This window comes from Melitaea cinxia, chromosome 16 (assembly GCF_905220565.1).
Source record: "Melitaea cinxia chromosome 16, ilMelCinx1.1, whole genome shotgun sequence".
In the NCBI taxonomy this organism is placed as follows: domain Eukaryota; kingdom Metazoa; phylum Arthropoda; class Insecta; order Lepidoptera; family Nymphalidae; genus Melitaea; species Melitaea cinxia.
In genome coordinates, this window is record NC_059409.1 from 11,292,160 (window position 1) to 11,317,592 (window position 25,433).

At 35.1% G+C, this 25,433-nt stretch overlaps 1 protein-coding gene across 1 annotated transcript in view; it reads right to left on the reverse strand.

The window, feature by feature from the left end:
• Positions 1–571: 571 nt before the first annotated feature.
• The window catches only part of LOC123660931 (alkaline phosphatase-like), a 33,155-nt gene continuing 8,293 nt past the window's right edge, over positions 572–25,433 (reverse strand). The window contains exons 4-11 of the mRNA XM_045595951.1: positions 24,318–24,510; positions 22,738–22,898; positions 20,771–20,984; positions 20,269–20,402; positions 19,568–19,997; positions 18,928–19,055; positions 3,265–3,447; positions 572–887 (exon numbers count right to left, since the gene is read on the reverse strand). Of these exons, the coding sequence (XP_045451907.1) occupies positions 717–887; positions 3,265–3,447; positions 18,928–19,055; positions 19,568–19,997; positions 20,269–20,402; positions 20,771–20,984; positions 22,738–22,898; positions 24,318–24,510 (1,614 nt within the window). The 3' untranslated portion in view covers positions 572–716. The remainder of the gene's footprint in view (positions 888–3,264; positions 3,448–18,927; positions 19,056–19,567; positions 19,998–20,268; positions 20,403–20,770; positions 20,985–22,737; positions 22,899–24,317; positions 24,511–25,433) is intronic.

Genomic DNA, 25,433 nt, shown 5'->3' on the forward strand with positions numbered 1-25,433 from the left:
CTCACCAAGGTGCTGCCGTGATAGTTTCAAAGGGTATGCAAAGAGTGTATAAGAGTGTGAGGCATGGTTATCGATATGAGAAATATTTTACATTTGTACAGTTTTTTTTTTTTTTTTTTTTTGTATAAGCGGTGCATTGCGACACGATCACCTTATAATGAAGCGAATTTATTTATTTTGTTATAAGTAATTATGAATAATTGTAAAAAGTTTTTCTCTCTTTTCTGCAGAATCTACATTCCGAATCGGTGATAGCTTCTCTTTAACTATTGATAATATATTATTTGTTTTATTAATTAATATATAATTTTAATCAATCAAATGGCTATTAAATGTGCTTTTGAATCATACTTAAAAAAAGTAATTTTTGATTTTGATATAGTTTATAGCTTTCCTCGGTAAATGGAGTATCCAGCACAGAAATATTTTTTTAATTCGAACGAGTAGTTCTATAGATAAAAGCATTCTAATAAACAAACAGCTGCCATTGCTCTACAAAGTAAATAACTATTTATTTTTGTTTGTATAAGGTTAAACTAAAATGATTAAAAAACAAAAAAAAACGTTTATGTATATTTGAATGTTTTTAATAAAAAGCCTTCAAAGCTAGCACGACAAAAGCAAATTAAAACCAAACAAAGAAAAAGTGATATAAAACAACAAATAAACCGTCAAAGATTTAGAAATGGGACTTAAGTAAGAGTTAGTAGCTCGTATTAGTAGATTGACTCCGGTGTGTGGCTTTGAACCGTGTTTTCAATCCAATCGCGGTAGCTGCTGATTCGTACGAACATGTCGGGAACGTTATGCGCACATTCTATACCCCAGGACATAACACCGATTTGCTCGTGGGTGTCTCTCAGCACCAGCGGACTGCCGGGATCTCCCTGTAAATATATATATAATGATTAGTTTTTCTTTCTAGAAAATAAAGAAATCAAAATAAGTATATATCAATAAATTGGAAATAATAAGCATTACTACAAATTGATTTTTTTTTTGTAAATTCAAACTACAGCTATTATTAAATCCAATTCTAATCGATTCAAGTTTTCTTCAAAATAGAGAATATCGTCAATCCCGTCTAAATTTGATTACTGACCTCCAATGCTGCATTAAAGACACAATTAAATTTGTAATTAGAATTGAACACATGAACATTGTTTTTAAGAAGCAGAAGCAAGGAGAATCTTTTGAAATTTCTTCTCAGGGCGTAAGCAACTATTATTAAACTGCAAAGGTTTGTCCGTTATCCAAAGTGCAAGGAATCGCCGATTGGAGTATATAGGAAAAACATTCTTATTGACAATTTAATTTTAGAAAAGGCTACAATTTTGTTTTTACACGCCTCTGCCTGTGCTTTACTGTGTGAACCCAGAGGTAGTTTATATTTAGTAGACGTTCCTTATGAACGGATTAAGGTGGTTTTAGTCCTCACGTAAGTTTGTATCAAAGAACTTCGTTTTTTGTGCTACTGTCTTGAAATTTAGCGGAGAAATAAGTAATAGTTAGTAGACGTTCCCTAAGACGCGACAGTTATTAATAATAATAATAATAAGATTCATTTATTTTCTCACCACAATAATTTAAGTAGTCAAATCAAGGCGCTGGACAATTTATATAATATACTATAGTTTTTGTGCTGCAAGATTGAAACATGGCGATCAGATTGTTATTAGTCAGTAAAAGTCCAATGAGTACGAATTTGGTGACGAATCCTTATTAAGAGCTCTAAAGGTTTTATAAATGTCCTTAATTTTTTAAGCTACAAACTAAAATTTGACTCAGATGTAGTTTATAGTTAGTAAAGTTCCGCTAAGAACGGTTTTTTTTATAGGGCCGGATTAAGGTTTTCTAAGGGCGAGAGCCCTCGTGAGAATAAGTTTCTATGAAAGTCCGTTGTTAAACGATATTTAAGAACAAATTTTGTAACAGGACTTGTTAAACGTGGTCTAGGGTCTCGAACAAGTTTGTATGTTTTTTGTGCTACAAATACTACAAATTATTTAGAGTACCTACATACTGTAATAGACGCTTAATAAAAACAGATTTTGAAAATCGATACCTCGAAGGGGTCAAATTGTAGTTGAGAGTGTGTGTATATACGTCTGTCAATCGTTTAATGATAAGAAGCATAGCATAATTTTTTTTCTTCGTTTTTAATCAATAATTACAAACGAATAAATTATGAATTTGAGCATTAGGGGAAATTAAAGGGATGATTACATTAAAAAAATCGTCATTTTTGAACCTGTTAGCATCAAATTTTAGTTCTGGACTACTAATTAAAAATAAGGGAACACGTGTGTTCAGGTTTTGTAAAAGTTCTAACCCAATAATGGGTGAAATAGGGGATGAAATTTCTATGAAAATCCGTTATTTCTGGAGTTAGAAGCTTTAAGCTTTTTTCCACAGACGTTTGATAAGCATTTTTAAAATTCAGGGAAAATGACTGACGTTTCGTACAAAAGAGCATATTAAGTTTTGCACATATATTATTTTAAGTACCCTTTATTTTCGCAGTGACGATTCGCAGCGTAAATAATTTTTACACATTAGTACATCTAAACCTTTTTAAAATTTTAGAAGCATGAAATTTTATCTTTATTTGTTTTAATATTTAATTTTATTATTAGTTTTTCGATTGCATATATAACATAAATCACCGACCCACCTGCCCAGCGTGGTGGCTATGAGCAAAACAAATGTGTTTACTCCATTTTTGGTGCAAACTTGTTGAGGCTTATGTCCTGCAGCGGACTGTATTAGGCTGAACTGATGGAACTGATATATAACATAAATAAATAACCCAGCGTTAACGGACATTCTGTATGGTAAAGTAGGAGATTAGTTCGTATTACTGAAACTATTTAAAGTGACTTGAGAAACCTAAGGGAAGAATGTTTTTCGCACGATTGTTCCATGAAGCGTGACTTGTAAAACATTGCAGGTAATGTGGTAGTTCTAACATACCGAAAGTTGAACCGTCAATGTGCTAGAAGGAAGTCATGAATTGTTGTAATATATTATATACACTACTTTGACCCCTCTAATATTATCAATTTCTACGGGAGCGAAATCACGGGCAAGTGCTAGTTAATTATAAATAACCAACCTTTCTACTAGGATGCATAAACGCTAAGACGATATAAAAATTGATTTGTGTAATATTTGGCCACATTATAAGAATATATTGATACTATGTATCCCCTTTCCCATTGCAGTCATTTTTAAATAAACATAAAAAGTTGTGGAATTACTCACAATACAATTTCCAGCTCTTTCGTCCTCGTACGAATATGTACAGATTTCTATTCTAGGATCAACGTATGAAATGTAAATCGACAATTCCTTGGATCGCTCGGCGACTTGAGTCACACATTCATTTCCTTCCATGACAACGGTGTCCAGTTTCTGGAGGATTTCGGCCTGAGAATCATCCTGAAACTGAATTACATAATTTCAATACCATGAAAGTCAAAAAACAAAAAAAAAAAAACATATAGCCTGTTTAAGTGTAATAACAATAAAATGAAAGTTAAAAACCTTAAAAAACTTTTATTTGTTATTGCTAAAAATAATAAAATAAACCTTTCCTTTACGTTTTTTAGCTACTATCAACATAAAACGTCTTCATGTGATTTATATTCTACATAATATAAAATTTTGTCGTGAAATTTTACAAACTAGTATTTACTTAGTTTGAAAAAAAAAAAAAAAAAATTAAAATCAACCAATTCAACTCATTTAATTTCCTTGTTTATTTTCACAGGTATATTGCAATGTATGTATTTGTATAAGTATAGTAATAGTTATAATAGATAGGTTTTTTCAGTTCGGTATTTTCAGAACGTGCATTAATTTGATACCCATATTGTGGAAAAACGTGAAAAACATAGTCCGCCATCTTCAAAAGTCCGCCATATGGATTTAAAGTGACGTCACTTTATTCCTATTTTATTCAAGCCAAGCGCTTTCATATTATATCCATACTTTTGGGCTGCATTTAAGTAAGTAGTCCGTCATCTTGTGTGTTCCGCCATGTTGAATTTAGAATGACGTCACACAGCTAACTATGCATCAGCTCAGCCTATGGCAGTCCACTGCTGGACATAGGCCTCCCCAAGTTCGCGCCAGACATCCCGGTTTTCCGCAATCCTCATCCAGCCTACACCAGCAATCTTTGGTAGATCGTCGGTCCAACGGGCCGGAGGACGTCCCACACTGCGTTTGCTAAGACGCGGTCTCCACTCCAGGACCCGTCTGCTCCAACGGCCATCGGTCCTGCGACACAGATGACCAGACCACTGCCACTTCAACTTGCTAATTCTGTGGGTTATGTCGGTTACCTTCGTTCTCTCGCGGATAGTCTCATTTATGGAACGGGCTATGCTTGGGGTTTCTCTCAAAGATAGGATTAACATGCATTGCATACAAGATAAACCTGTATATGAAATTTGAGCTAGATCGATGAAATACATAGATATGTTTCAAAATTTAGTTGCAAGATTCTACCCTAACATAAACTAAAATATTGCATGTCAAATAAAATAAAAGCTTTTAATAATTAATAATAAAAAAGTAAGCAACTACTCAAAAAAGTTAAATTATAAAAATCGAAGGTTAAATTTAAAAACCCGCTTATTAAAAATTTTTACACTTTTTAACCGACTTCAAAAAAGGAGGAGGTAACTCAATTCGACCGATGTATATTCGGCGATAACTTCGTCGTTTATAAACCGATTTTGATAATTCTTTTTTTGTTGTAAAGGAGATATCCCAAGTGTAGTACTATAATAAGGAAACCAGTATCTGATGATGAAATCCCAGAGAAATCGAAAGAAACCCTCGAAAATCGTAGTGACAACTAGTGCGTTTGTTAATTGTTTTCGTCTACTTACGTTGTATTACTTGTTCATGTAATTGAAGTCGGTTTTTTTTCGTTTGCGAGCAAACACAATTATAATATAAAGTTAAATTGAAGAAAAAGGTATTCGCTATAAGCAGTTAATAATACTTTTTAGCGTCAATATTGAAAAAAGTTTACATTAATTTTTTATATTCCGCTTCGAGTATCAAGCGGAGTTAATTGTAACGGTTTATTTTATTTAAACAAAAAGTTACATTAAAAAACAATACTCTTTTCATCATGCTGCACGATTTAACGCGCTTGCTGACCACTAACATGCTTTCATATACTTGTACATAGCGTGTGAGTGGTGTGGTACAATATAGCGTAGTTGCCAGCGTGTTTTAAATTAATAGCGTTTAGTCTGCAGCTCGCTATTAATATGCAACAGATTTGATCATTACTAGTATTCACGCGATTATATATCTAAGTAGTCTATTCATTAATGAACACTTCCTAAAATAGTAAGTATAATCATTTCATACTACAAATCTTACACTAGTTTGACCCCATCCTGTGAAAGTGGTTTTGACGCCAGCGTCAATAAATCTGAATGTCATAGATATTAGAGAGACAGTGTTCGTCAATTCAACGTCGCAAGAAGTAACTAAGACGGCGATGTCATTTTTAAAAGTTGTTCTGTTGTAACTGGGGTGCTTGATGCCTTCAGTGAAAGAATATGTAGTTCCACCGCTGTCATACCGGTCGCTGCTGACGCGACCGCGAAGAGAGCTGTCGTAGAAAGAATATTATGTAACGTGTTGTTTTAAATTTTACAAAAGTTTCACACGCGTCATCTAAAGGAAGGAAATGGCCTATAGCCTTCCTCAATAAATGAGCTATCCAACACAAAATTAATGTTTTAATTCGAAGCAGTACTTCCCGAGATAAGTGTGCTTAAACTAACAATCAAACTTTTCAGCTGTATTAACCGACATTCAAAAAAGATTCAATATTTTAGATAGAAATCTGATGTCTGTCATATGGTTACATTTAAATTTAATTGAGATCTGGAATGACTACTTTTTGAGTAATCTTTGATAACGCGTATTTACTTGCCTATTTTTTTGTCTACTTATACGTTCGTTACTTGTCGATGTAAATGAAATCGGTTTTATTTTTCGTTTGTGGAAAAACACGATTATAATATTAGTATAGATTATATCAAAGTGACAATAAATTTATTATAAAAAGCTAGAAATCAAACTTTTAAAAGCTGGTCATTCTAAAATGTGATAGAGGATTTCATTACTATTACCTAAAAAATTTAATGAATACAAATTTTACTTAAACCCCAAAAAAAGGTAGAAGATGTGCAACGCATTCCGTACACAACCGCTACGTTTTTCTTGTGGTTTACCGTACCGTATGGAGAAAACACACTTATAGTAGGGGAGAGCGATGAGAGTTAAAACGGAGGTAAGTTGAAACAGCGCACATTTCTCGGAATCTAAATCGTTAAACACGCTCACGCGATTATGGCTAGTTTGCTACTTTTGTCACTTGCTAGTCCTCTCAGTAGTCGTTTAGTTGCCAAATTTGACATTTTCATCCTTATTTCGAAAAATGTGCTGTATACAGCTGTGTTATGTTACGAAATTATGTCACTTTAAACGTAATGGCAACAGATTTTATATGCTAGAAAAATTGAAACAGCCTGTTTCAACTCACTTCGTTTTAAGTTTTATCTATAATATTATTTTTTGTTTTAGATATAATTTTTTGTTTATTACCGTACGCTTGGGGTTTAGGCTATGTTTATACATGATATTACGAGAATTATCAAGAGTTCCTTTCGAATTAAAAGGTAAAGATGCGACTGCACGCGTCCGCCCAGTACTCACAGCAATATTTTTGATAGTAATCGTCTTAACCTGATGATATAAGATTGCCGTACTATTTGAACTATTTATATTATATATATTAAATGTTAATTAGTATCTAATTCGAGATTTTCTAGAAGTTTTACTACACTGCTTACAGTGTATATTTTGTACTTGAATAATAACTATGGTTCAAACTAATAATGCCATGGGCAGTCGGCACATGAAAAGAGGCGGAAAAATCAAAACAATTTTTTTCAATTGAGAAAAAACCAAGTAAACCAAATCGCATCCGCAATGTAGCATAAAAAATATTAAAAATGAGAACCTCCTCCTTAATTGAAGTCGGTTAAAGAACATAATTAAAATTGTACGTGCAATGAGCGTGTTAAATTAATTTGGTGATGATTGAATATGTACTTCTGTAGATTGATACAAAGTTACATAACAACAATTGTCATTTTACGTGTACTGAGTGCCATTTAATAGTAGGTATTTACTAAGCACTAAAATTTATATGTGTTTATCCATACTCGATTGGAATTTCTTTCTCGGCTATAGCAACGATGCAGTGAGCAGCAGTTAAGACGCATCTTTTGGAGACCAGGGAGCCGCCGCAGATTAACTGTCTGACATTAACACCGGCGCTTAGCGATACCATGTAGGGAACGTGACTAGTGGGCTCGCCTCCAATAATACGAGATGTCATAGTTATGTCATCTTGAGCTGGGAATTTAGAAAAAATATACATATGATTATTCACATCACTAAAGTCAGTGATCTTTAGAAAAAGATTCACTGTATAATTAATAACAAAAATATTATAATAATCAAAATCAAAAATAGTTTTATTCAAATAGGCTCCAAGAGCACTTTCGAATCGTCATTTTACAAATAAAAACTTTAAAAATAAATTATTAATTTTATAAAAGTGAAGCTACTACCGATTCGGAATGTAGATTCTGCAGAGAACAGAGAGAAGACGCTGCTGCCCATCTTCGGTCTGTGTATTTCAAAGCCAGCAGTTGGATGGTTATCCCGCCACCTCTCGGTTTTTTAAGTTCCAAGATGGTAGCGGAACTGTGTTATCCCTTAGTCGCCTTTTACGACACCCACGGGAAGAGAGGGGGTTCTTTAGTACCGTAGCCACACAGTTTAATAAAATAGATACTATATATACCATCCAACTGCTGGCTTTCAAATACAAAGGCCGAAGACGGGCTTCGGTGCGACAAAGCCAGCCCTGCGGTCGCCAACCCGCCTGCCCAGCGTGGTGACTATGGGCAAAACACATGAGTTCACGCCATTTTTGGCTCGAGCTTGTGGAGGCCTATGTCCAGTAGTGGACTGCGATAGGCTGATGTGATGATGATGATGATGATTATATTACCCGAATAAATGCTTATAGTTATTAATGAACGAGACTGATAGCCCAATATCCTATCTGAAGCACAGTTTGAGATCCATGAGGAGTCATACAGATCGGTAACAAATATTTGTACAAATTGACTTACCGAAGTTTCCAACAGTTAGTGTGAAGAACAAGAATCCAAGAAGAGACATAACTGCAAACCTCAAATGAAAAGCCAACGTTACTTATTTTTTAATTTATATGCCTTTATATTATTATTTCAAACTAGCTGTGCCCACGACTTCGTCCGCGTTTAATTTAATAAAAGTATTGTTCAGTTTACAGACATTAAATAAATAAATTTCTAAAATAAAAGTAGACTAAGTCACTCCTTACTACATCAGCTATCTGCCCGTGAAAGTCCCTTCAAAATCTGTCCAGCCGTTTCGGATATTAATCGGAAAAAACAGACAGACAGAGAGACAGACAAAAATTGTAAAAAATGTCATTTTGGTATATGTACCTTGTATACATATACCAAAATGACATTTTGTGGTCATCCATATGCATTTAGTCATAATTGTGTTAGCAGGCAACGCATTATCAAAGATTGCTCCAAAAGTTGTAATCAGATCTCGATGAAATTTAAATTTGACCACATGATAAGCATCGGCTTTCGATTAAATTAAAAATCATTAAAATCGGTACACCCAGTAAAAAGTTATGCAGATTTTCGAGAGTTTCCCTCAATTTCTCTGGGATCCCTTCATCAGATCCTGATTTCCTTATCATAGTACCACAGCGGGGATATCTTCTTTCCAACAAAAAAATATTTATCAAAATCGATTCATAAACGACGAAGTTATCCCCGAACATACATTAATATATATATATATATACGGTCGAACTGAGTAACCTCCTCCTTTTTTAAGTCGGTTAAAAATTGGTTATTTTAATATTACAAACAGACACTCAAACTTTATTTATTTGTATAGATAAGTATGGTAATTGTTGAAGCATAAAATTAGTATTTCTTTTATTGCCTATAAATTCGTATAATTCGGGTTAAACAAATGTAAACAAAACATTAAGTGTTTTTACATGTAATAAATTGATCCTAAATCAACTTTAACTGACAAAATAGAGAGAATAGAATAAAAAATAAAAATAAAAAAACAATATTAAAGAAACAAAAAATAACAAAACAATTAGCAACGTAAATCAAAGATACTTGATCCCAAAATAATGCTCAGTCGGCTTGTTCTGGACGTAAGTAGCGCTGATTTTTCATGAAGCCTTCTATTATTAATAGCTTTTTAACTTGCAATGTATGTATCTAAGTAAAAGTATTGTTACGTGTTAGGGTTCGAATGATTTGGAGAGAAAGACCTGCTGACTCTTTTCAAGACTTTATTCACAAGCACTAGGTCCAACACAAAGCACTAGGTTCAAACACTAAGCACTAACAATGTCCTATATCGTAGCCAATGTCGTAGGTTTCGCTGGTACCACTCTTGATAACTAGTTTTCACTTTGAAGTCGCCTCGAAGATCGCTCAAACTGAACTATACTCGCTCGCCTCGCTGCGGCTATTTATATCGGCCGAGACGAGGCCCAGACCATTCTGGAAAGTTCGCGCATGTACCCGGTTTTCGAGACTATACTTCTATATAGTTCCACAGTTGTTCCTCTAACGCCATCTAGTATTGAGTAGAGAGTTTCATGCTGTTTCTGTCTTTGCGTGGTTGCAATGGTTGCCGCTAGATGGCGCTAGTTTCTTTGTGTGTCCTTAACACTACTCCCCTCTTAGAGATGCTCGTCCCGAGCATCATTGTTACTGCCATGGTAACGCGCCAGACGGTCTATGTGTACCACTTTGAATGTCCCTCTTGGTTGCTTTTGAATTCTGTAAGTCACATCATTCAGTCGGGTAACAACTTTGTATGGACCGTCCCACTTGGTCTGCAACTTTGGCGATTTCCCTTTCCGGCGGGTTGGGTTATGCAGCCACACCAGTGACCCTTCCTTGAAGCCGCTCGTGTTCGATTTCCGGTCATATCTGGTTTTCATGTTCTCGCTTGAATGTAACCCATTTTCCCTAACCAAGGCGTGTATATAGCGCATTTTTTCCCTTAAATCGCTGACATAGTCTTGTACGGCATTTGGTCCCTCCGGTGCCCCTCCAGTCAATAGGTCTACTGGTATTCGTAATTCTCTACCGTAATTGACATACGCCGGGGTAGCTTTTATGCTCTCATGCTCGGCGGTTCGGTACGACAGAAGGAAGAGTGGTATATACTTGTCCCAATCTTTTTGTTTGTCGTCTACCAATTTCGCCAAATGCCTCTCAAAGGTCTGGTTAAATCTCTCAACCATTCCATCAGACTGTGGATGGTACGCGGTGGTCCTCGTCTTATGCATGCCCAAAATTCTGCACACTTCCTGGAATACTTGCGATTCGAAGTTCCTGCCCTGATCGGAATGGATTTCTAGAGGCACGCCAAAGCGACATATCACTTCTTCGACTAACTTAGAAGCGACTGTTGTAGCTTCTTGGTTTGGTATGGCGAACACTTCGGGCCATTTGGTGAAGTAGTCCATGACGACCATAAAATACTTGTTTCCCGATTCCGTTACAGGAAATGGCCCCGCTACGTCAACTGCAATTCGTTCCCACGGTGCACCGACGTTATACAACCGCAGATTCTCACGGCTCCTGGTCTGTGGTCCTTTTACAGCAGCGCAAGTAGTACATTTGCGGCACCAATCCTGTACATCATCTCGATAATGCAACCAGTAGAATCGTTCTCGCACTTTTGTTAACGTCCTCTTGACACCTAGATGACCTCCTGATACGCCATCATGTATTTCACGGAGAACATCTGGTACTCTCGTTCTTGGGACAATTATCTGAAGGTGGAACTCTCTGCCGTTAGTCTTCTCCCATTTCCGGTAGAGTATTCCGTTTTGAAGTATCAGACTGTCCCATTGAGCCCAGTACGCCTTAGTGACAGCGCCAGTGGGTGCAACCTCACTCCAGATTGGTTTTACGTCACCCCGTTTCTTCCATGTGATGATGTGCCGAAGGTCGTCATTTCTTTCTTGAGCTTCCCTCATAGCATCACTCTCCCAGATACCCAAAGGACTTGTTCTTGTTAGCTTTAATGTTACTTCATTAGATTCTTGCTTAACACAATGTTTGCAGACTTCCGAACACTGCCTTCGTGAGAGTGCGTCGGCATTCCCATGCATCTTTTCGCTGCGGTGTTTCGTCTTGAAGTCATACTCCTGATCCCAGGCAGGGGGCGAAGCCCCTTGCTTCTTCAGCTCCTCTATTTGTTCCTCGATCCTTTTCATCCTTGCTATCTGGGTCTTCTTCTGCGGACAGTTGAGCTGAAGATGGCCGCTCTCGCCGCACTTGTAGCACATGACTCCATAGCTTTTCTTTGTAGGAGCCTTGACCTCCTTGACTTCCTCAGAGACCTCGCGGATCTTATAGGTCTGCCGTATGTCATGGCGAACAGCCTCGACCTCCAAAGCATGCGCCAATGCTTCCTTTAACGATGTATGGTGACGAAGCCTCACTGCAGCTCTGACCTCCTGGTCTTTGATTCCGTCGACAAATGCTTGAACAATATTCGTGTTTACCATTTTGGTGTCGGCTCCTGGGTATGACTTCCTGACGAGTTTTTCGATTTCCAACGCCCATTGTTGTAGTCCTTCTCTTGGGCGTTGAACTCTGTCACGCAGTTGGGCACGGAACACGTGCTCCAGATGTCGATCCCCGTATCGGGATTCAAGTGCCTCCATCAAGTCTTGGAACCCGTTTCCTGTATGTGACAGTGCTTCCAGAACCGACAAAGCTTGCCCTCTGTGCGCAACAATGAGAGCGGTCAGATGAAGCTGATATTTTGTATACACGTTTAATTTGGATGTCAATGCAAGGTTACCTTTATGAAGTTATGATAAATCCAAGATAGCAAAAAAAAAACGAAGATGGCGGGCTAGTATTAAGAACTTGTATGTAACTTTTATGTACTTTTTATACACATACAATAAAACACTTGGATAAGTCGTTAGTTTTTATAATTAAAAAAATTCACATCTATCAATATAGAAAATGTAGATAATAACACGAAAACTACATGTAATGTTGTAAATACATATCTGATACAAAACAGTATAATAATATTATTAATAGCTAGCAATATACTAACCATTTAACACTCTTAACATTAAACATTTGTAGCATTAACTGCAATATTGGTCGATTTTTGGTCTTTTTGGAAAGTTTGAAAGAAGTAATTGATATTCTAGTATAAACAGAATGCTGGACAGGAAAACTCAAAGAACCATGTGAAATAATAAACTATAAATTGTTTTACATAAAACGAAAATTAAATAAGAATGAAGGGGTCCTATCAAGATCCTAAAAGAATACCCACTCAGCTTGTTCTGAATCTGTTAGGACGTAACGCTGTTTTTTCATGAAGCCTTCTAATATTGAAAATTTTTATGGAACTTGCAATGTATGTATATAAGTAAAAATATGTATGTTCGTTAGAATGGAATCTTTAAATTTAAAGCACATTTCTTGAACCGACTTAGCTGAAATTTTTGTATACACTTTTAGTTTGATGACTAGCTGATGTGGTTAGTTGTGTGACGTCATCATACATCTAACATGGCGAAATATTGGAGATGGTGGACGAGTTTTTTTTTCATGTATTTCTACAATATGGACATCAGATGAAAGGATTTGCATTTATTTTTTACTAAATAGTACCTTAGACAGTAGTTTAGACACAAGATAAAAAAATAAAAAATAACCCTTTCAATTTGCTTTCAAACTTTATTCGTAACTTATTTGCAGGATAAACCTCCACAACCGGTGAAACCAACCCCAATTTCGTAGAACAACTTTTCTGACATTCACTACTCGGTCAACGTGGGGTAACGGCATTTCAATATCTATATATTTTAAAGTCTATAGTCACCATTTTATTGCGCATGTGTAATCGGAGGTGCATACTCTGAATTGGATACCCTTGAATTGGATACCTTCACTCAAGCTATAGATTTATTTCTATTAAGCTCTATATTCATTTCACATAAATTAGTGAAACGTCCTTAGTCCTTATGAGTAGTAATAAAACAAATTCTATATTATTTTAAAAATTTAATAATGTACATAATTGTTTGCTTGCAGATGAAAACAAACCGACATCAATTACACGGTGTTTGACATGGTAATTTACAAGTAATACAACGTAGGTAGACGAAAAAATAGTCAAGTAAATGCGTATTATTAGATATAAATAAAGTAGGTATTGAAATCGGTCCATCCAGCAAAAAGTTCTTAGGTAACATACATAAAAAAACAATACACTAGAATGGAGAACCTCCTCCTTTTTTGAAGTCGGTAAAAATATAAATAATAAATATAATAAATAAATAAAAATACCAAAATTCTTATTAATAGTAATTATTATTATTTACATTTTTAATACAACATTTTCCACTATTATAATTATGTACATGTACATACCTAAAATCCAATAACACAATTTTGTATTTCATCGTCTTTTATATTAATACTAGCTGTGCCCGCGGCTTCGCCCGCGTAGAAATCAGTGCGTCACAAAGTTTTCCCGGCAAACTTCCAGTGAAACTATTATCGAAATCGGCTTAGCCGTTCCGTAAACCTTTCTCTCCAAGTCCTCTCTCCATTGGTGAAATCGCATGAAAATTCGTTCAGTAGATTTTGAAGGAATCCATCACATATACTTTTGGGGACTTTGTTTTATAATACACTAACTGTCGCCTGCGACTACGTCCGCGTGGTTATGAAGATATGCATTACTATTAAGATGTTTAACGCAAATTTTTTTTTTATTTCAGTCACTTGTAATGCTTATCAAACTGAGTAACTTTTTAAAAGGCACAATTTAGTATAATTTAATAGTTATTTTTATAAAACCTCTCTATAGAGAAAAAAAAATAAAAATGTGGTGTATACACCACATTTTTAGTTTTATTTTCAGGCTGTATATGTTTCATACAAACTATCAACCCTAATTAAACCCTCTTAGCGGTGGAATATCGCAAAATCCGTTCTTAGCGGACGTCAACTAACTATAATCTACCTCCCTGCCTCATCTATGTCCATCCTGGATGGATGGACCATCCAGCGGTTATTAAGTTCTCGTGATGAGTGAGTCAGTGACCTTTCTCTTTTATATATATAGATTACGGTGCATTATTTGGACACCTTCTCGCTATCTATAGAGCATACATTTTAAATTTCAAGTCTTTTACTTCTAAAACATTGGACTTTCATACAAACTTCCAACCCCCCGTTTTACCCCCTTAGGGGTCGAGTTTCGCAAAATCCATTCTTAGCGGATCTCTACGCCCTATAAGGAACCTTCCTGCCAAATTTCAAGTTTGTAGGTGTTATGGTTTCGGAGATTTCGTGATCAGTGAGTCAACCTACCTACCCCCGTTTTAACCCCAAAAAGGGGTTGATTTCTATAGATAAATTATTTGGACGCCTTTTCATCATCTATAGAGCATGCATTTTAAATTTCAGGTCTCTTACTTCTAAAACATAGGACTTTCATACAAACTTCCAACCCCCGTTTTACACCCTTAGGGGTCGAGTTTCGTAAAATCCGTTCTTAGCGGATGTTCACGTCTTATAAGGAGCTTTCCTGCCAAATTTCAAGTTTGTAGGTGTTATAGTTTCGGAGGTTTCGTGATCAGTGAGTCAACCTACCATCCCCCGTTTTAACCCCAAAAAGGGGTTGATTTCTAAAGATACATTATTTGGACGCCTTCTCATCATCTATAGAGCATATATTTTAAATTTCAAGTCTTTTACTTCTAAAACATAGGACTTTCATACAAACTTCCAACCCCCCGTTTTACCCCCTTAGGGGTCGAGTTTCGCAAAATCCGTTCTTAGCGAATCTCTACGCCTTATAAGGAGCCTTCCGGCCAAATTTCAAGTTTGTAGGTGTTATAGTTTCGGAGATTTCGTGATCAGTGAGTCAACCTACCTACCCCCGTTTTAACCCCAAAAAGGGGTTGATTTCTAAAGATACATTATTTGGACGCCTTTTCATCATTTATAGAGCATACATTTTAAATTTCAGGTCTCTTACTTCAAAAACATAGGACTTTCATACAAACTTCCAACCCCCGTTTTACCCCCTTAGGGGTCGAGTTTCATAAAATCCGTTCTTAGCGGATGTCTACGCTCTATAAGGAGCCTACCTGCCAAATTTCAAGTTTGTAGGTGTTATAGTTTCGGAGATTTCGTGATGAGTGAGTGACCTTTCGCTTTTATACAGGGTGGGGATGACAATACGACAATAACTTTGACATCGTATATGTAATGATATTCCAAGCCCACATACAAAAAATCAATAAAATACATCCAGTAGTTTAGTCAAAAAATATGATTTTTCATTTTTTTAAATTACTACGTGTTGTATAACATTAATAAACGGTCACCCGCAGGTTAACGACCCTTTGAGCGCGATCAGTACAAACATAATATTACGCGTACGCGTAATTTAAAAACGTGCAAAATTGTTATCTATTTTGGTAGGTCAGTGTTGTGTTAAGACATATTAAAACATTTGTTAAATAGTTTTAATATTCGGTATGATTCTAATATTTTTTTTTATAATTGTTTGTTTTTTAAAAAATTATTGTTTCTTTTAATGCTTAAATTTTAAATTCTGAAAATCTAAATTCTGAATCTAACATAGTTTTTGCAAGTAGGTAATATCACGGGGAGCACACATGGCATATCAACAATATTTAATAAATTTAAGTATTTCATTGACTATATTTATTTCAAGATCAAAATATTCGCGAAACTTTTGCTCGAGCAGTTCAACAAATGCGATGAAGACAACAAATAACAATAACAACAATTATTAATAATAAAATACCACGTTATTACATTAAAATATTAAATCTTACAACAGCTGAAAAAAACAATCAACGTGGCACGTGTGTTGCAATGACCCTGAGAACGTCTAACGGTGTAAAGGACTGCTGTGCCAGGGCTGCTAGAAAAATTTGTCACACTCATACAAAATTTTCTGTGGTCATATTTTTTAACAAAAGAATTTGTTGGCTTAAAATTCGTATCATATTCGTTTCTTCTTATTAATTGCTAGGCTAATAATGTGCCCTTAAGGGTATCATTGGATAAACTGTTTCTAAGTTTTGTTCTGATTAAATTAACTTCGCTGAATTCTCGTTCACATTACAGATTGCACTGTAATGGGGAAAACATAACAAATTTAAAGCAAATTGAGCCAGTGTTTTATAATTTTCAAATTGTTTTTTATTTCAAAATGTATTTTTTTTTTTCAAGTCGCAATTATTACCACAAGATAAATTATAAGTTTCATTAGAAAGCAAACAAATACAGCCTTTATATGATTTTTCAAAGAGTCCTCATTCATATAAAAGTGGTAGGTTCATTCAAGTAAGGGAAATTAACGAAATTCAAGCTTGCCGGTGAATGATGTTTCTTTAATTATGAAATGCTTCCAGGTAATAGGAATATAAAAATCGTACATTTTGCGTATGATTTTAGTCTAGCGATCGTACATGAGTAAAAATTAAAAAAAAAATCGTATCGATTAAAATCGTACATCTGTCAGCCCTGGTGCGTAGGCTAGCGTAAACAAAACATGTTATAACCTGTTTTTGGTTTTTCCCTGAGTTGCCGCGTACGCGACAAGCGGCCAGTGGTCTCTGTGCCGTTTATTTAGGTACTCATGTTTCTTGATGTCATACGCGTTATTTGTCAATTTTCTACATATGCGCACGAGTTTTGTTCGTTTTAATGAATTATTGGATTATCTCGAAAGACTTGGAGTGATTGTGCGATATTTTAACGCTTTATTTTTATAGTGACAAGAATATTAACGTAGAATAAATGCCTAGTTTAATAGTTATTAGGTGAATTGTGCGAAATTAGGCGCTAGTGTTAATAGTAAGAATATTTTTTATTTTATTTACAATGCCACGTTATAATTACACAGCTTCGGAGTACATGATTTTTGCTTACGGAGAATGCCACGGCAAGGCTAATTTAGCAATACAGAAGTACCGGGAGAGATATGGGAACACCCGTATTTGTCCAACCGATGGCCGCACTATTTCAAATGCTTTTCAGAGGATACGGGAAGATCAATGCTTAATCCCGCATTTTCTGTGAAGTTTTGTAACAAACGACTTGTACTCAACAGACGTAAATACAGTTGATGAGTTAAAAAATAGAATTATTAGACCTTTTAATAAATTAAAAAATATGGCCACTAATGGCGACATCATGTCAAAATTAATGAATTAAATTATAAGAAGATAATTATTTTAGATAGAATTTAAAAATTTAGTAACCTACAATGACCGACCAAACAAACCAACGTACGTAGTTCGTAGTAGTTCGTTGTGTCACCGCGCGTTATAACAGGTCAGTGAACCTATAGTCACACATGTTGTAGTATAATTTTATTATATTTTTCTTATTTAGTTTGTTTGAAAAAATCATTTTTTTGATTTTGACGTTAGAACTTTTTTGATGGTTTTGAAATACTCCTATAAACTAGTATTACCTGTGTTATTAATTTTTGTCGTATTGTCATCCCCACTCTGTATATATTATATTATAGATATAATTAGTAAACGGTGTCATGTATTTTTATTCTGAATACATTATTCGTTTGTCGGAGTAATATCTTGGCGCCCTATTTAAAATAAATTTTAGATATTTATTCCGCCCCAGGGTTAACAAGATCTCACGTCCCTGTTATACTAAATTTTAAATTAAAGAACCAAATAACATACTTTAAAGAACAAATTTTATAGCACTTAAATAAATAATATGTTGCTCCTACGCCATCTATCAAAAATCGAAAAAACGTCGTCGTTAGACTAAAATAAGACTAAATTAATAACGTCGAAAGACTTATAAATTACTAGCTGACCTGGCAAACTTCGTATCGCCTTATTTTTTTTCTTAAATATAATAATTACATATATCAAAACAAAATATACCCTATCTTTCAAGTTGGATCAAACTGCACACGGTGTGCAAATTTGATTAAAATCGGTTAAGTAGTTTAAGAGTTCATAGCGGACAAACTTTGTGACACGAGATTTATATATATTAAGATTTTCTCATAGTGATAGATGGCGCTAGTTTCTTTACCATTTTGATATAATATTTTAATCTTTTTCTTATTTACTGAATTTTTTGTTTAATTGCAATAAAATATAGCCTATGTCACTCCTGAATAGTGTAGCTTTCTGTTAGTGAAAGAATTTTCATGATCGGATCAGTATTTGCAAAGATTACCCCCTATATATAAAAAAGTTATAAACTTTACCTTTTTATAATATTAGAATAGATATAATATACATATTAAGTCTAAGGGCTGTCGAAAAAATTTATAAAACTTCCTAATTTTTTATACTACCATTTACGAAAATTCTGTGTGGTTTAAAATGAGATTAGTTCGTATTACCGAAATTATTTAGGTGTTTAATGGCTTGAGAAACCTAAGAGAAAAATGTTATTTGCAAGACTGTTCCATGAAGCGTGATTGATAAAGAACTTTGCGAGCAGTGTGATAGTTCTAACGCACCAAAAGTTGTGTACCGTTAATGTGTTACAAAGCAGTCATGAAATCTTAAAATATGATGATTATACACTACTTTGAACTCTCTCTGTTAATATTAACAATTTCTACGCGAGCAAAGCCGCGGGCTAGTGAGAGTTAATCATAAAATAATACTAAATACAATAGTCCTACTAGAAGGATGGCAACGTTGTATTGAAGCGTTTTTCCAGCAGAGTAAGGACCGATTTTTGCCGCGTAAGACATTACATGGAACGCGTAATGCTGTTCGTGGATATTATGAAACAAGTGAGCGTATGGACCTGAAAAATAATAAATACATACTTTATATTTATATAGCGATTAATGAGATTGGATTATTTTGGCGGGGGTTGCCAAATAATAAGTAAAAAGAATGGTAGCGTATGTTTTCTTGACAAAAAATTATGTTCGACATATAATTTATATTTTCCTTTACTCAAACGGTATACGATATCAAAACGATATCAAAATGTTAAAACTTTGTTTGTATTACACAACAAAAAATATGTGCTGTTCCAACGAATACTAACTACTGCTTCACTGCCACCAAAATAAGACTTGTATATTTATACATATATGCAACACGCACGTAGTGCCATGTCTAAAGACGTTGAACTATATATATATATATATATATATATAGACAGTTATATATATGTATATACATATATATATATATATATATATATATATATATATATATATATATATATATATATATATATATATACATACATATATATAAATGTCGTGATAGAACAATTTTTTATCCTTGTAATTCTTATATCCTCACCTTGCGCATAAACGATGACGTCACCACCACCATGGTAGTTCTCTTCCAACGGAACAGCTGCGATTTGTTCATACGTGAACGAATCCGTATCAACGGAGGATGGGTTTTGTCTCACAATACGCGTTCCGTTCTCATTACTCTCTACTGAATACTGAACGGAACCAGGTCCCCCAGTGCCATACGCTATCGTCGTATAGTTCAGACCATCGGCTCTTGATGGTCCAACAACTCCAAAGATATTGGAGCCCCTGTCAGGATATCCGTTTATGGTCATGGTGTGTGTGTGGTCGCTAGTCACAACTAGTAACGTGTTACGTTTGTCAGTCAGTTCGAGAGCGACTTGCACCGCCTGTTCCATAGTCGCTGCTTCGTTAATCGCAAGCTTGGCTCTACCGCGGTGGTGGGCCATGTCTATGTTGCCACCTTCAACCTATAAAACGGTTTAGATTTAAATTTTAAATACGTATACGATAAATATAATAATCTTTTTTATATAACTCTGTGTTGAAAATACGTAAGAAAAACTATATGTTTGGAAAGACATTCTATGATTAAGTCAAGAACGATTTTATTCAGCAATGGAACGTTAACTTGCAGTTATATTACAGAACAATAATATCTGTAGTAAACCGAGTGTTTTAGCTTATTCGCTGTACGGTTTAATTGGATACTAATAATAGCTTAGCGAACTCTATACTGACCATAAGAAAGTAGCCTTTGGAGTTTTTCTTTAAGACCTTAATGGCAACTTCCACCATTTCTGGAAGGGATGGCATTCCTTCTGGACCTTTATTTCGCTCATGCTCATATTGTAAATGTGAATTCGCAAAGATTCCTGTAAAGTGAACCATTGAATCAAGCGTATCTGTTTACAGTATTAGATAATATAATAACACTACTCAATGTAATGCCTGGGGAGGGCAGGGGTTGGAGCAAAGCACTTACGATGCTTCTAGTGTTGCAGGCGTCCATAGGCTATGATAATCGCTTACCATCATATCGTCATCATCATGTCAGGCCGTACGCTTGTCTGCCATCCTAGTCGTAGTAGATTATTATTTATTTCAATAATCAGAAGACTTCGCTTATCTATTAACATTTATGATGAGACTTCTTACTTCTACTTTATAGAGAACATCTATAGTCTCTATTCAAGCTACCAAGGTTACCCAAAATAAAATTATATTACTCATTAAATCTTACCCAAAAGGTAGTCGGTTTCATTGACATTTAAATTCTGAAGTTCTTTATTAGTTGAGACCACGCCGTACTTAAGACCTCGGTTTTGTTTATCATTTCTGTAATGTTGTATGAGATCTCTTCCATCAGCTCGGGAGCATGCCCATGCGCTTGTTGGGTCATCAGGGGTAGCCGTCACATTTGAAACCAAACTTTGTCTACCACCTCCCATTATTACCTTTACACAAGACAATGGTTTTAGTAGACAGTTGCATAACTTTAAATGAATTGTGAGAAAAAATTCTCATTACAATTAAATATTTTAGCTGTGAAAATTTAATTCCGAATTCATCATACGTATAGACATTAAAAATAATTATATCTCATCAGAGACGGCTCGTCCTAAAGAGCGCTGGTGCAGTGCTCTTCCACGAAAATGACATAGATAATCTTAAATCTAGACTTCTTTATATTAAATACTATCCTTATATTACATTATGCCTATTTTACTATGCCTATTTTATTTTACTATACTCGTATAATAGATATCTCGTATAATAGTCTGTTATATTACGTACATTTGGCATTAAGTTGCGATCCTATGAAACGAGGTAGGGCACAGCAGGAATTTCCTGCTCAAAATATGAAGCAGCCCGACGGGGGTAGTACCTCGACCTTACAGAAGATCACAGCAAAATAATACTGTTTTCAAGCAGTATTGTGTTCCTGTTGGTGAGTAAGGTGACCAGAGCTCCTGGGGGGATTGGGGATTGGGTCGGCAACGCGCTTGCGATGCTTCTGGTGTTGCAGGTGTCTATAAGCTACGGTAATCGCTTACCATCAGGTGAGCCGTACGCTTGTTTGCCGACCTAGTGTAATAAAAAAAAAATACGAAGTTTAGTACGATTCCTAGAGATGTACTCAATGGGTGCGAAAGAGATAGGCCAAAACGTGAAATAATAGATTTCATATGAGAAATTAATCTAATCTGGAGCACCGTTCATGCGTGGCGTTGCTGTACCGCAGGTTCGACCGTGCAGCGTGAAGCGTGGGGGCGAGCCCCTTATATATAACTTGCCTATGTACTATTGCCGTTCTTATGTATACAGACAGACGTGTCGGTTTAGACATTTATTTTGCAGTTTATCTTTTAAAGAAGTATTTAAAAATAGTTCGAATGCGACATTTTGTTTTAAAAATGGGACAATACCGTGTATCTTTTAACACAGCGTGAAAAGACTCTCGAAATGCGGCTCGAACTGAAATTGTACTTACTACTTACACAAAATTGTAGTACGAAAACTAAGTCTTTTACGCGTATTTTTAATTCTGAACAAAATTTCAAAACTTCTTGGTTGTGTGGAAGTGAAGAAAGCAATAAATGATTTTGTTTTTCGTGTTTGGTGTTTGGAGCTGGCGCTTGCACTGCAATGCTAAGCTCTAGTTTTTCGTTTATTTATTTTTTTGTGAACCACGATAAAAAAACGGTATGACTGTGTATCTTATTATCTATCGAACGAAATAAAGGACTGGCAAAGTCTATAAATTAAAATAACAGAACCTTGTGATAAACGGCTAATAAATTAATTAGCTTTATTTAAATTTAACTATTTAATCTGTAAATCGCTGTCCGCGTTATCATGGCACGGTTCACTGGCTTATTAGAGAAACAGCGCACAAGATTTTTAAAAAAGACAATGCAATTAATTTTATAAATACTTCAAAAACATTTTGTAGTTGTTCGAAGTGGCTTTGAAGGATATAGATATAAAAAATATATATTTGACATATGAAATAGTGGACTGCCTGAAAATAAAAAATAAAAATCATTACCGACTGCAAGCAACAACGTACCTACCTATCTTCTATTCAAACGTACTCCAACTTGGATCTTTGCTTTCCATAAAATAATAAAATTAGATAAAACAATTAACAAGCGTAAGTCTATAGTGCATACAAATTAAAATAAAATAAAAATATAAAATTATTACATGAAGGTCTCTGCCGGGGAAGTCCTCGAACAGTTGTCTACCAATGTCTTTACAGTCTGAACCAGCTGGCATGCTAGCATCGCACTCCCACTGCCGAGCTGCACTGTGAGCGTATATTGGACCTGGTGTAGCGTGTGTCACTCGCATCGTTGTCACAAACCCTAAACATATGTGAATTTACATTATACTAGCGACCCGCCCCAGCTTTGCACGGGTGCAATGCTGATACTAAATATAAATATAAAATAAATACTTGCAATATAAGTGCAAAAAAATGTGTTTACTTACGACATCACATTAGAAACCTCTAAAACTATCAGCGTTCCTCTACTATATTATGCAAGTATTATACATATAAACCTTCCTCTAAAATCACTCTCTTTACTGAATCAAACCGCATCAAAATCCGTTGCGTAGTTTTAAAGACTATGCTTTGGTATACAGACAGCGGGAAGCGACTTTGTTTTATACAAAGTAATGACTTATAAATCCAAGTTTTTTTATATATAATTATGTTTGCTGGCAAACGAAGAAAAACCGACTTCAATTATATCGACAAGTAATACAACGTAGGTAGACGAAAAATATAGTCAAGTAAATACGCATTATCAAAGATTACTCCAAAAGCTCTAATCAGATTTCAATAAAATTTAAATGTGACCACATGATAAACATCGGCTTTCGATTAAATTAAAAATCATCAAAATCGATACACCCAGTAAAAAGTTATGCGGATTTTCGAGAGTTTCCCTCGATTTCTCTGGGATCCCAACATCAGATCCTGGTTTCCTTATCATGGTCCCAAACTAGGGATATCACCTTTCCAACAAAAAAAGAATTATCAAAATCGTTTCATAGACGACGGAGTTATCCGCGAACATACATAAAAATATACATATACATATATATATATATATATATATATATATATATATATATTTCCTTTTTTTGCATATTCGATATGTTTTCCTATTATGTATCGCTCCTAATCCTAAATTTACAGTATTTAAACATTTTTGAATATCATATCAAAAATTGACCGCTCCAGCGGGATTCGAACCCGCGTCTCCGACTGACCGTGTCGGCGCTCTAGCCAATTAAGCTATGGAACGATGTACCCGCTCGAGCGAAACTTTTGATATGATGATTTTCTATTTTCGGTTTAAGCGAACCGTGGCGCCGTCTATAGTGAGTTCTTTACAGAGACCCGTAACTATTCAAAGTTTCATATTACAATGAAAATCTTTGACAAGAGACGACACCATGCTATTTTTAATATGTACGATTTTTATTTTTGTGTTACCCACACATTAGGAATTCTAAACATCTTTGAATATCATATAAAATTGACCGCTCCAGCGGGATTCGAACCCGCGTCTCCGACTGACCGTGTCGGCGCTCTAGCCAATTAAGCTATGATATATATGAACGATGTACCCGCTCGAGCGAAACTTGATATGATGATTTTTATTTTCGGTTTAAGCGAACCGTGGCGCCGTCTATAGTTTACAGTATTTTATACAGATAAAATACACTGTTATATAGTTTGTATGAAACAGAAATACGATTTTTTTACTCACCAGCACTTTTCCCAGCTTTCAAAGCCAATGCAGCTAAGGACTCCAAATTAGCGCCGGGTTTCCTTGAAGCAGCACAATCGCTATATTCCACGAATGTATTAACTCCTACGGTGTTCTGATTAGATTTGACTCCACAAAGCAATGCTGTTGCAGTAGAAGCTGAGTCTGGCACCATTTTGTTCGCAGAATAAGTCTGAAATTGATTGATTATTATAAGACTAGCAGTGGTAAAGGACATTGCCTACATTCGGAAATGTTTTTTAGATTCATCAAGATACCAACATAGAAATCGTAAGTAATACTTTTTTTGGAGATGATGATCATAGTTCAGGTGATCACGAATTATATTATTTAAACTCCTATAATCAAACTAAGACAGTCGTTTCAGTGTAATGGTGCAAAAGTTATATTCAAAAGCACGTTCACATATCGATTTCCACTCAGAGCTAATATCAGTAGTACCTAATAGTAGTATAAACAGTATTTCTAGTCGTTAGTCATTGTTCATCCTTGTTGGGCTCTCTTCTATTTCTTAGAGGGCACGTAAATCGGTTAGTCACGGTAGGTATCGTAAATATCTGTCACACTTGGTAGAGAAAGTATCAAACGACATATTACCTTTTTATTATTATGAATGTACAACCTTTATCTATGATTTCTGAGTCTTATCAGGCGATGTGGTGCTTATCGATATAACACGTATTGTAATTTTATGGTAAAAGGATTACTTGATAAAAATTGACTACACATAATGATTTATTTTTGTCCTAGGCCAAATAATTTCTACATTTTTTATGAATCTGACTGAATCTAGAATATTCATCAAAAGTATCGTACAGAGTGCCTTTGTTATATGGAGTTGGAGTCACTTGCTAATACTGGTCACCGCACTGATGTCTCTATCTTTTTGTTTAATCCAGCTTTCGACTTCACCGCACGACAACAATCCACTTTTATTTTTTAGGGTTAAAATGCCATATTTAATATTTACCGCGTTCATGAAATACTTGCCAAATTTTAATAATTTTTGCCAAAAAAGCCAGTTATCTATAAGGTAAAGAAAAAAAATTTACTGTTAAAAGAATTGTTATTCAACGATAAGCTGGCTGGTCTGGA